This window comes from Symphalangus syndactylus, chromosome 12 (genome assembly GCF_028878055.3).
Source record: "Symphalangus syndactylus isolate Jambi chromosome 12, NHGRI_mSymSyn1-v2.1_pri, whole genome shotgun sequence".
NCBI classification, from domain to species: Eukaryota; Metazoa; Chordata; class Mammalia; order Primates; family Hylobatidae; genus Symphalangus; species Symphalangus syndactylus.
This window is the reverse complement of record NC_072441.2, coordinates 43,574,689-43,588,119: the sequence shown is the minus strand read 5'-3', so window position 1 is coordinate 43,588,119 and position 13,431 is coordinate 43,574,689. Positions and strand designations below refer to the sequence as shown.

The 13,431-nt window shown below is 40.9% G+C and overlaps 1 protein-coding gene across 4 annotated transcripts in view; it reads right to left on the bottom strand.

Annotated features, from left to right (window-relative positions):
- Positions 1–947: 947 nt before the first annotated feature.
- The window catches only part of LRRC8D (leucine rich repeat containing 8 VRAC subunit D), a 149,742-nt gene continuing 137,258 nt past the window's right edge, over positions 948–13,431 (bottom strand). For all 4 annotated transcript variants that reach the window (XM_063625335.1, XM_063625334.1, XM_063625333.1 and 1 more), the window contains exon 2: positions 948–3,874. In XM_063625335.1, coding sequence (XP_063481405.1) covers positions 1,296–3,872 — 2,577 coding nt within the window. In that variant the 5' untranslated portion in view covers positions 3,873–3,874 and the 3' untranslated portion in view covers positions 948–1,295. The remainder of the gene's footprint in view (positions 3,875–13,431) is intronic.

Here is a 13,431-nt window from a genome sequence, read left to right as displayed (position 1 = left end):
ATGAGTCCATCTTTGCCCATTCTCTGCAAAATCCTTCAAGCTGTGCTTAGAAGTGACAAAAGTCCAGTGTTTAAGTGAGTCCAGTTTTGTAGCGAGAGGACACTACTTTGTCAGAGTGCCAAACTGTTCTATTCTCTTGAAAAGAGTCCTGTAGAAGGCCTATGAAACATCTGCCAACTAATACCTAAACAGATGGCAGGGAATTTTTTGGATTTTTCTGAGATTGATTAGACACTGGTCAGTTAGATAAAGAAATCATTATCTAAAAAGTGTATTCTCCTAGCATTTGTCTGGCTATGACTTCTAGCTGCACAAAAACATAGAAAATACAGCTTGTCACTAAGATAGGGAAAGTTAACAGTTTCCCTACCCAACGAACTACATTTCCTATTATTTTCCCACCAACACCAGAACAACACTGAAAAGGGCAAGAAATTAAATGATACTTGTGATTCTGTGTTATCTTCCAAATGGTGGTGATACTGGAGGTTGTGTTAATAAGTCATTAAAATTTTTATTTTGTTGTAATAAAATTTATTTTTAGAAAACATTTTCTATTTATTGGCAACCCTATATTATTGGTAGAAAAATGTACCATATAATCAGAACTCCAAACTATGTCAAAAAAGCTATTATTAAGAAATGTGTTATTTCTTGTTACTTATTCTTAAAAAACAAGACCCCTAACAATCCACATACCTCTACTGCATTCCAAGTCTGTAAGAGCATAAAATCTATGACACGAGGTGCTCGGGAGCAGCAGTACCACTCAACTATTGTGAGAGCTGCTTACTTGAGGCACTTTAAATTAAAACAGGAAATAAATCAGTATTTTAGCAAATCTAAATTTACAAGTTTGGACTTGATGTGTCTGTCCTTAGTGAACTGAGTTAAAGCAATATTGCACCAATTAAGCAAAGTAAATTAAGACCCCTCAAAAAAGGTGATATAGTAAGAAAATGTCAATTTAATCATTTACTTTAGCAAGCAAGCAATTTGTAAACATTCAGTAGCGGCAGCATCCAAGTTACAAACAATTTAAAAAGAACCAAGATTAGTGATTATAATTTTTCCTTCCCTTTCCCCAAAAGAAAAAAAAAATTTGGAAATGAATGACTTAAAACCCTACAAACATTGAACATTCAGTTATGTCTTCTATCAGCCTTCTATGCATCCTGTTTTATTTTAAAAGATGTATCTACTCCTAAAATGTATTATCTTGTAATAACTTGTACGTGAGCACTTGCAATCTAGGAAGTTGTTCCTGCACATCACTGTGCACATATTATCTTAGTTTAAATCCCATTTGCAAAGGGAATATTTATGTCTTGATTCAATGCCTCTTTGACTTCGAGTGGCAGGGTGTCAAAAAGGTGATCTTCCACAACAAGCCCACTTTTCTTGAGCATCCGACACTGGCCCAGCTGGGCTGGCAGGCGGTCCAAGCAGTTCCCCTTCAGCTCCAGCTGAGTGAGCTGGGAGAGCTGACCAACTTTCTCTGGGAGTGAGGTGATGCAGTTTTGTCCCAGATTCAAAGTCCTCAACTTTATGCATTTAAACAATTGTTTTGGCAGAATGTCCACTTTGTTCCCAGTGATATGCAAATGCTGCAGGTTCTGAAGCAATCCTATTTCTATTGGAATCATTGAAATGTTGTTGTAGCTTACATCTAAGCATCTGAGTTTCTGTAAACTAAATACTGCCACTGGTAAGGATTCGAGCTTGTTGTTAGAGAAATAAAGTGACTCCAAGTTTTTGACATGGGTAATAGAGGGAGGAATAGTAACAATTTTGTTATGCCATAATTTTAAACAAGTCAGTCGTTTTAAATGCTGGAAACTGATGATTTCCTCAATTGTACGAATGTTATTTGACTTTAAATCCAGTTCCTGTAAATTAGAGAGGCTGAAAATAGCATGTGGAATTCTCTCTAGTTCACAGTTCTGGAGTTCCAGCTCAGCGACATTCATCATTTTCTTAAGGCTGTTCAGTACCAAGAGTTTAGTGCCGTCATTATGAATGACTAACTTTGTAAGATGTGGAGCCACATCTGTAATGTTGGAGGGAACTTTGGTCAAATTGCTCTTCACGTGGAGAATCTTAAGGTGCCGCAACTCTCGGAGAGATTCAAGTCCTATCATCTTATTGTTTTCAGAGTTCAAATTGCCTATTAAGTACAACTCTCGAAGGTTTTTGAGCAAATACACCCAGGCAGGAATTTCAGCCACATCGGTGAACTTCACGTGAAGGCATCTCAAGTGATCGCGAAGAAAGCTAAAAGCAGTCTGTTCAACTTTTGCAGGGCAGTGGCAGAGGTGGAGCTCTTGGAGGTTAGTCATTTGAGAAATCTTAGCAGGAATTTTAGCTTCTGGAATTAGTTCAAGCTTTAGCACATCCAGGTCTGTGAGGTCAAAGACAGCATCGGGCACCCCCGACAGCATGAACAGATGCAACTCCTGCTTGTCCTGGGCGTTGCGTGAAACGTGCTGCCTGAGTTTTTCAAATGTCCACTCATGGTTCAAACTAATTTCCCTAAGTTTATTTTCACTAACTTCTGACAAGAACACACCAAAACGCTTGGAATATAGCTGGTCATACTGGTCTACCATGTGGAGAAGGAACGCAAAATCGTTTTTGACATCTGGAATGTCACTAAAACTGCTCTCTTCTCTGACTTTTTCAAAAGAATATTCCTTCAAAGGTATCCTGAATAACCAGAAGAGAGTGTAGAGGCAGATAAAGCCATAAACACAAATAATGGATATGTAACTGATGAGAAGCTTTTTCAACATGTAAGCCATGTTGTGGGTGCACTCAAATACCTCGTAACCAGTCAGATGCTCAACTTTGGGCTTGCAGACGTGTTCGAAGCTGATTGCGTTGACAAAGTTTGCTGTATAGCAGAGAATAAAAATGAACTTGGCTGTCTTGATAACTGTCTGGACCACATAGAGTTTATAGATCAAGTCACTATCCTCCACATGGGCACGGAACTTCCTCACTTTCTCAAACAGGGCTTTCGCCTGCTCTCCATCCTTTTTATCCAGGATTGTCATGCTGGGAACTTCAATCACAGGCTTCTCAGCTGAAAACTTAAAGCCAGTTTTACTGATCATTGGTGTACTGGCACTGGGGCTCCCTTCATCACTGCTGGTAGAAACATGCTTTGGTAGAGTCTGGGCACCTGTTATTCTCTGCTTGTTTTCCTCTGAGTCTTCACATGCTGTCTCAGACAACGCTTTTGTGGTCCAAGGGGATTCAAAGCACTTTCCTAATATTGAAACAAAATGTTCTACTTTTGAGCATGTTTTGGGATATTTGAACCAAAAGTTGCTACTGACCATGAGAATAATAGTATGTATAAGAGCAAGGTATGGAAAGTACTTAGAATACCACGGAAGGGCCAGATGGTAACACATCTGATTAATAAATACATATTGCTGAAAATCCAAGTTTGTTTTTCGACCTGTTGGATCTTTCTTCTCTTTCTTTGCCTCCTGATTTGGAAGTGCAAAATCTGTGCGAGGATATGTGGCTCTGAGAGGTATGTCAGGTGTCACAGCAGATGTCCCAAAGGAAATGTCATTTGTTGTCCGCCCATCTTGGTCTCGGTTGGTGGCTGCTTCCATCTTCGGGATGTTGGTGGTGACGTCGGCATTTTCTGGTGGTGTATGTGCCTTTGAATTTACAGGAGATGGCAATACTGGCAAACAGACCACCTGATCTTTGGTAAGTTGCATGGTTCCTGCAAAGATGGCTACCATTAACATAACAACAGCCAGGTAATCCATAAACACATCCCACCATGGTTTCAGGATTCGGTAAGTTGGCTGAATGTCATTAAGTGATGCAACTTCCGCAAGGGTAAACATTCCTAGAAAACAAGAAGACAAAAGACATTATTCTAGAGATGCAAGTGAAAAGAATAAATGAGAAAAACCCTATGCCTGCTCCAAACTCAAGTTTTCTCATTCAGGTCCTATCTTTTTATCCAATATAAATGTAGTAGAAAATAAACTAAAAGGGGAATATATAGCTTTTCTCTCCTAGTGCAAGGGAAGAGGGAAAGAATGAGTAAGAATTGCATTCTAGGTAAGAAATGATGACAGACTGCACCAAGTCCATAGTGGTTACTTAGTGAACCTTGAAGGAGGATACGACAGCAGGATGGCATTTGTTGTGGACTCATTAAAGGTTAAGACTGAAATTTGGAGGTCGAGGAGTGGGATGACTCTTATTTTGTATAAGCCAAAATTGAAGTGTCTGTCTATACCATTAAACTCTGGATAGTCTTATGTTCCAGACTTAGTTCTAACACTTACTAATGGTTGATTCCTTAAGCCTTGTGTATTTCCCATCTGTATAATAGGGATGAAAACGTCTAAGGGTTGTTGGAAAGGTTAAATTAAGTAATGATTGTGACGCTCTTAGCACACCCTCTGGCCACAAGTGTTTGTTAGCTGTTTACGTTAGCTCCAATCCCTCTGGTGGAAGTGTCCGTGAACAGTTGAAAGTAAGGGTCTAGTGTTTAGGAGGAGTCTTACTATACACACTTGGGATGTATCAATACATACAGCTGACACTCTGGCCTTTGATGCAGTCCTATGGAAAGCACGTGGTTTGAGAAGACAGCTCAAGACTCAGGTGGCCATGAAATAATCAATGATGGTGATGCTGAATAAGTCAGCACCAGGAAGACATATGATCTCTACCAAAGCAGGTGACCTGAGCAGCCATGAATGAAGCCCCGGTGCCAGGAAACTTGAAAATGTGGTTATTATTTGCTATCAGCTGGCAGCTTTATAGCACTGGAACTAGTTTATACAAATAATAAAGGACGAGGACAATCATCCTGGAAGTAACCAAGAAAAACAGTGTTTATAGTGGGAAGTAATGGGAATACGCTGCTCTAATTATGTGCATGAACTGAATGTTTCAACTTCTTGAAAAACCACATGACCATATTTTGCTTTCTTGGGAGGTTCTTGGTTTCCATATTCATATTGCTTTGTCTTTTTTAAATAAATAAATCATGTTATTTCTTTAAAAACTAACAAAAGACCAAGCAATAAAAACCAAGGCAAGTACCCCAGAGTTCTGGGAATGCATGTATTTTTTTAAATTAAGGATGGAAGATGAATTTTTAATGTTTTATTTTTATTTATTTATTTATTTATTTATTTTTGAGACAGAGCCTCACTCTGTCACCCAGGCTAGAGTGCAGTGGTGCAATCTCAGCTCACTGCAACCTCTGCCTCCTTGGTTCAAGCGATTCTCCTGCCTTAGCCTCCCGAGTAGCTGGGACTACAGGCATCCACCACCATGCCTGGCTAATTTTTGTATTTTTAGTAGAGACAGGGTTTCACCATATTGGCCAGGCTGGTCTCGAACTCCTGACCTTGTGATCTGCCCACCTTGGCCTCCCAAAGTGCTGGGATTACAGGCGTGAGCCACAACACCCGGCCAGGAAGATGAATTATCTATTCATGGGTTGTCTGGAATGCTGTGTTGAGGAGGATTCTGAGGCTGATCCTGGTTTCAGTAGGAAACAGTGCAGTGACTGATTACTCATGTCTTCCTTGGATGACACAGTGAAGAAAGGTGGCATTAGTACTTTGATTCTGCTCTGTTTTAAATTAAGTTTCTGAAAGCAAGGACCAGGTCTTTTTTTTTCTGAAACCCTTCCACATACCTAGTACTGCACAGAGTAGGTACATAATATTTCTTAATAAAATACAATGAATACTACAGCAATGATCACATCTGTAGTTAGTTTTGTAAGCGAAATTATCTCTTATGTAAGCAGGTAAACACAAGCCTAAGAACTCTAAACATAAAATTGTTAGAAATCACATTCCCAGACTTCAGGGCTTAACTATGAAATGCCTGGTATCCAGTCTTTGTAAAAAAAAAAAAAAAAAAAAAAAAAAGAAAAGAAAATTACCAAGGAAGTGAAAAAAAGAAAAATAACTATTTGTCCCTTAGTAGGGGAAGTGGCAGATAACATGCCCACTTGAACCCCTTTTATTCTGAGCTCCTGTATCTTGTGTGGGTTTTGCTTTCATGAATGGCTTGGATAAGCAGGAAGAAAGGCTACTGGAATCACAGCAAGCTAAACTAAATGAGAAACAGCTCAACCTCATGTCATTTTGAGCTCTTCAGTTCCTATCTAGAATGCACAAAACACAGCATCAAGCACAGAATGACTCTTACTTCACGTACAGAGACTAGAGAGTACACCTTGCACAGGTTTATTTCTGGCAAGGAACGTAACAGTCATACCTGGGGACCGTGGCTTTTGGCTTTAAAGGGCCATCTGCATGAGTAATAGGAACAATAGATTTTTTTTGCATGTAATAGTTCTTTCAAATAGGATTTTTCTTTACTTTTTAAATAGAGTCATTAACTGCATAATGGTGTTTTGGTCAACAATGGACTGCATATATGATGGTGGTCCCATAAGATACAAGATGGTGGCTCATGCCTATAATCCCAGCACTTTGGGAGGCCAAGGTGGGTGGATCATTTGAGGCCAGGAATTTGAGACCAGCCTGGCGAATATGGTGAAACCCCATCTCTACTAAAAATACAAAAATTAGCCAGGCATAGTGGTTCACGCTTGTAATCCCAGCTATCTGGGAGGCTGAGGCAGAAGAATTGCTTGAACCTGGGAGGAGGAGGTTGCAGTGAGCCAAGATCACGCCACTGCACTCCAGCCTGGGTGACAGAGTGAGACTCCATTTTATAATGAAGTACATAGAAACCTGATATAGAGCACTAATCATTGGCATTACAGATCAAGTAGGGCAGCGGTCCTCAACCTTTGTGGCACCACAGACAAGTTTTGTGGAAGACAATTTTTCCAGAAATGGGGGTTGAGGGGAGAGATGGTTTTGGGATGAAACTGTTTCAGCTTGGTTGGATCATCAGGCATTAGATTCTCATAAGGTGTGCACAACCTAGATCCCTCACATGGGCAGTTCACGATAGGGTTCACGCTACTATGAGAATCTAATGCTGCTGCTGATCTGACACAAAGCGGAGCTCAGGCAGTAATGCTCACTCTCCCGCCGCTCACCTACTGCCGTGAAGCCCAGTTCCTAACAGCCCTTGACAGGTACCAGTCTGCAGCCTGGGGCCCGGGGACTCCTGAAGTAGGGGAAAGGACTGATATTCAGTAATGATGTTGGGAATTTGGTTTTCCATATGAATACATACATACATGCATATACACACACACCATCTAGCTTTGTGTGAGTACACTCTGATATTCACACAACAATGAAATTGCCTAACACCACATTTCTCAGAAGGTATCCCCATGAAGTGACATGTGACTGTAGTTGTATCTGGTTCTAGGGAGGCCAGGATGTCTGGGTTGGCAGATTGAGAGATAAGTGAATTTTGAAAGTCGAGTGTACTGAGGACATTGGTTATTTGCCTTTTACACCATGATTATTACAACTGGTCTTTCTGCTGCCAGCCTTTACCTCCTTTAATCCCTTTTCCATCTTGCCATGGGTCCCTTGGTAAAAACTCTCCAGGCTCTCTCTGTTCCAGGCCAGTAACTTCTGCCAGTTTCTCTAACAAGCCATTCTCTCCCTTGTGTTCAGCCTCTCCAACACTTTGTTTCCTCTGCTTTGATTACTTCCTCCCTACCCCTCTTCACTAGGCTATCAGGTTTCTGCAGCCTTTTCCAGAAAGCCTTCCCCGATCCCCTAGTATGGGTGAGGTGCTTCTTCGATGTGTTCTCACAGAACTCTGTACCTCCGCCCATCACAGCCCTTATCACACTGTATTTACTTGTCTGATCTCCCATTGGATTACCAATTCAATGAAGATATGCACTATGTCTAACTTCCTTCTTTGTCCTATGTATCCAATGCCTGACACATAGTAGGTGCTCAATCAATGAAATGATTTTGGGATCTTGATCATCATCTTCAGCATCCTAAAAATTCCTTGAGAACATTTATTAACATCTACAGATGGTATTGGGCAGAGGAGCATTTTATTGACCTGAATTGCTACCACAAAGCAACCTGGATCTATGCAAGAATGAACACTCTAAGCCAGGTCTCAGCATAAAAATAAATAGTTAAAGGACCACACAGCAGAGACATTGTTGGATTCTTGCAACCAGTGTTATTCTGCAGCTGTTGAAGTGTCAATGGTAGTTTTCAAGCACCTTGTACTCAGGACAGGCTTTGATCCCAGGAAATAGAAGAGGCTGTCCACCTTCCCAGTGGGAAAAGAAATGTTCAAAGGTAGTGGCAGTGGGCATAGCAACAGAGTACAGAGTACTGTAACTTCACACACGGTCACCAGCTCCGGCCCCAGACTCCCCGCAAGAATGGTAACACTGAATAACAGACAGCACACGACCACTCCAACCTCAGGTGAGCTCCTCTCTTCCAGTACATTGTCTACTCTGCCACCCCCAACCAGAAGTTTTGTGCCCTTGCTGTTTTCTCCAGCCCATTTCTCTTTTTTCTTTCTATTGAACTTTTCCTTATTAAGTCCCAGCTCAGGCACTACCTTTTCCTTCAAATTGCTATCATGTTGTCTAATAATAATCTGTTTGTAGGCCGGGATGGTGGCTCACGTCTGTAATCCCAGCACTTTGGAAGGCCAAGGTGGGCAGATCACCTGAGGTTATGAGACCAGCCTGGCCAACATGGGGAAACCCCGTCTCTACTAAAAACACAGAAATTAGCGGGGCTTGGTGCCAGGTGCCTGTAATCCCAGCTACCCAGGAGGCTGAGGCAGGAAGAATTGCTCAAACCCAGGTGGCGGAGGTTGCAGTGAGGCGAGATTATGCCACGGCACTCCAGCCTGGGCAACGGGGCAAGACTCCCGTCTCAAAAACAAAAACAAAATCTGTTTCTAATCTTGGTCTCTTCCACTAGATCTTGAGCTCCTTGTAGGCAGAGAATATGTCTCATTCACCTTTGTAATCCACCATGACCTACTCTCACCCTTGAAGAACATAGATGGCATTTAGTGATGATAATGGTGACAGTAATAGTGGCTATCACCTGTCATTTTCCTTCCACGTGGGAAGCACTGTACTAGGGGCTTTACATCTGATACAACTTCCCAGTTCTATACAGAGCACATTCCTGAAAATGAATATACAAAAGTTTAGTTTAAGCTTTTGGGGGCTAAGAGAATGGCTCTATTTCCAAATGTTGTATGAAATTATAAAATCCACCAGAATTCCTAAAATTAAAATGACAGATAATACTAAGTGCCGGTGGGGATGCTGGAGCAAATGGAATGCAAATACTGCTGGTGAGTGTGTCAATGTTGGGAAACTCTGGGAAATGTTTTAGTATTATCTACGAAAATTGAGCATAAGCACACTCTATGACCCTGCAATTCCACTGCTAGGTGTATACCTGTAAGAAACACGGGTATATATTCATCTAAAAACATGTACGAGAATGCTCATAGCAGAACCATCTGTATTAGCTCTAAATTGTAAGCTATCCAAATGCCTATCAACTGTAGAATAAAAGATGTGGTATATTTACAAAATAGAATACTAGGCAGCAATAAGAATGAATGATCTGGTTACATGGGTGTGTTCAATTTATAAAATGTGATCTGTACACTCAGGCTTCCGCTTCAGTAAAATGTTTTTGTATGCTTTCACTTCAATAAAAAGTTTCAGTAAAAGAAGCTGCTGCAGAAACAGCTGTCCTAGGAATGTGCTGTGACATGACATTGAGGCTGTGCCTCCGCCCTGTCCCAAGGCACACCCCAGCTGGCTGGGATTACATGCCAGGGAAGCCTGTCTCTTCCTCTGGTGGTCCCCCCTCACTATTTATTTCCCCGGCCTGAGAGTAGGTGCCTGCTTTCTCTGGAGTACAAAGGACTGATTCTGCCATAGAAAAGAAGGTGCAGAGGTAGGAACATACAATATCTGAAAGCTCTGGGTGGAAAAAGTTGAACACAGGTGGAGCGTAGTGGAACATTGCCTGAATCCTATTTAACCTTCACAACATTACTCTAAGCAGCCAAAGTGTTGTTATTTGCCCTTGAGAGGGGAAGAAATAGACTCACAGAAGTTGTGGACGTTAAATAATGAGTAGCAGAGTCTGGATTTAAAATCCCACCTAAGGCCAAAGCACATGTTCTTCCTACCGGATTACCTTTTCTTCTTTATTTCTCATGTTTCCAGTGCTTTGCAGTTTGCAAGCTACTTTCCTATACGAGATCTCTATTTATTTTCATAATAACCCAGTGGTCTAGGCATTACTACTCCCAACAGTATGAGGAAACCTGAGGCTCAAAAAGCTTAAATGGACTCTCTGAGCTAATTAAGTGAGAGAGCTAACAGAATCTCTCATCTCTAAATCTTTTTCTCTACCACACATCATCCAATGCCTGTGTTGTTATTGGCTAAGGGTTGGCTATGGAAGGAGGAAACTCTTTACTGTTGTCCTTGGCTTAGAGGTGACAAAGCAATGAAAGTATGTAATCACCACCATCCTTTCCTGACACTCACTGGGAATTTAAGAAAGCCACCAGCCCCGTGCCAAGCACCATGGAGGGGAATGCAGAGATGATCTAATATAGATCCTTGCCCTCAAGGAGATCCCAGTCTACTGCAGGATGATAAGCAGTAAGTGTACAATTACAACATATTAGGTTGGTGTGAAAGTGATTGCAGTTTTTGCCACTACTTTTAATGGCAAAAGTTGCACCAACCTAATAGTAAGGGCATTGCTCTCACCTTAATACACCTTAATACAAAGTAATATGAAGTTAATACAAAGTATAGCAGATGCACAGAACGGGGCAAGCCCAAGTCTGCATGTAGTAACTGGGAGAACTTCACAGAGGTGTGGTTTTAAGCTGAGACATGAGGTGGTGGGGAGAGGAGGGAAAACAATTTTGACTGAAGAAATAGCAAGGGCAAAGGCATAGCATGAGATAAATGATGTGTTAGAGAAACTATAAATAATTTTAATGCTATCCCAGTTATTGGTCTAGTATACCCCTGTACAGATATCACATCTCATGGGTAAGCCAAAGTATGGAAACCAAAGCATGGATGTTAAGTATAGGCTTAAGAAAGTGCCCAGGCCATAAGGCAGAAAACCAGTACTTTCCAGCAATGTCAGCCACAGGACTTGAATTAATGCATCTGTTATACCATTTTACCCACCAAAAATGGGGATAATGACATATGTCCTTTCTACCGGGGGGTATTTCAACCACCAACTGAATTAAAGATGCACAAGCACTTTGAAAACAAAAGTAGCTTTTCATATATACTGAGTGTGTATATGTATAAAGTATATTGAACACATATTTATATAATATAGTATATTAAGTATATTATGATCCTCTAGTGACTTATTTTAGGTTCAGGGCGTACATGTGCAGGTTTGTAACATGGGCAAACTAGTTGCTAAGGCTTGGTGTATGAATGATCCCATCACCAAGGTCAGCAGTCCCCAACCTTTGTGGCACCAAGGACTGGTTTCATGGAAGACAGTTTTTCCATGGATGGGGGAGGGGGATGGTTTTGGGCTAACTCAAGTGCATCACATTTGTTATGCACTTTAATTCTATTATTATTACACTGTAATATATAATGAAATAATTATACAACTCACCATAATGTAGAATCAGTGCGATCCCTGAGCTTTTCCTGCAACTAGACAGTCCCATCTGGGAGTGACGGGTGACAGTGACAGATCATCGGACATGAGATTCTCACAAGAATAGCAGAACCTAGATCCCTTGAATTCACAGTTCACAATAGGGTTCACAGTCCTATGAGAATCTAATGCTGCTGCTGATCTGACAGGAGGCAGAGCTCAGGCAGTAATGTCAGCAATGCGGAGTGGCTGTAAATACAGATGAAGCTTCACTCACTCTCCTGCTGCTCACCTGGTGCTGTGCAGCCCAGCTGCATGGATCAGTAGCAGTCCATGGCCCAGGGGTTGGGGACCCCTGATCAAGGTCATGAGCATAGTACCTAATAGGGAGCCTTCCAACCCAACTCCCCTCCTTTCTCTCCCCGATTAAGCAGGCCCCTGTGTCTATTGTTCCCTTCTTTGTATCCATGTGTATTCAGTGTTTAGCTCCCACTTATAAGTAAGAACATGTGGCATTTGGTTTTATGTTCCTGCATTACTTTGCCTAGGATAATGGCCTGCAGCTGCATCCATGTTGCTGCAAAAAACACGGTATCTTCTTTTTCTATGGTTGCATAGTATTCCATGGTATATATGTACCATATTAAAAAAAAATCCAGTCCACTGTCAACGGGCATCTTGATCACATGTCTTTGCTATTGTGAATAGTGCTGCAATGAACATACAAGTACACATCTTTTTTTGTAGAATGATTTGTTTTCCTTTGGGTATATACACAATAGAGATTGCTGGGCTGAATTACAGTTCTGTTTTAACTTTTTTGAGAAATCTACACACTGCTTTCCACAGTGGCTGAACTAATTTACATCCCCACCAGCAGTGCATATGTGTTTTCTTTTCTCTGCAACCTTGCCAGCATCTGGTGTTTTTTGACTTTTTAATAATAGCCATTCTGGTGTGACAGGGTATCTCACTGACTTTTTGATTTGCATTTCTCTAATGATTAGTGATGCTGAGCATTTTTTTCATATATTTGTTGGCCGCATGTTATGTTTTCTTTTGAGAAGTGTTTGCTCATGTCCTTTGCCCATTTTTTAATGGGACTGCTTTTTGCTTGCTGATTTAAGTTCCTTATAGATTCTGGATATTAGACCTTTGTCAGATGCATAGTTTGCAAATATTTTCTCCCATTCTGTATGCTGTCTGTTTACTGTTGATAGTTTAATTTGCTGTGCAGAAGCTCTTTAGTTTAATTAGGTCCCACTTGTCAATTTTTGTTTTTGTTGCAATTGCCTTTGGGGACTTAGTCATAAATTCTTTGCCAAGGCCAACATCCAGAATAGTATTTTTTAGGTTTTCTTCTAGAGTTTTTATTGTTTTAGGTCTCACCTTTAAGTCCTTTAATCCATCTTGAGTTAGTTTTTGTATATGGTGAAAGGAAGGGGTCCAGTTTCAATCTTCTGCATATGGCTAGCCAGTTATCCCAGCACCATTTATTGAATAGAGAGTCCATTCCCCATTGTTTGTTACTGTTGACCTTGTCACAAAGATCAGGTGGTTGTATGTGTGTAATTTTGTGGACTCTCTGTCCTGTTCCAGTGGTCTGTGTGTCTGCTTTTGTATCAGTACCATGCTGTTTTGGTTACTGTAGTCTTGTAGTATAGTTTGAAGTCATGTAATGCGATGTCTCCAGCTTTATTCTTTTTGTTTAGGATTGCTTTGGTGATTTGGCTTTTTTTGGTTTCCATATGAATTTTAGAATCGTTTTTTCTAATTCTGTGAAAAATGACACTGGTAGTTTGATAGGAATAGCACT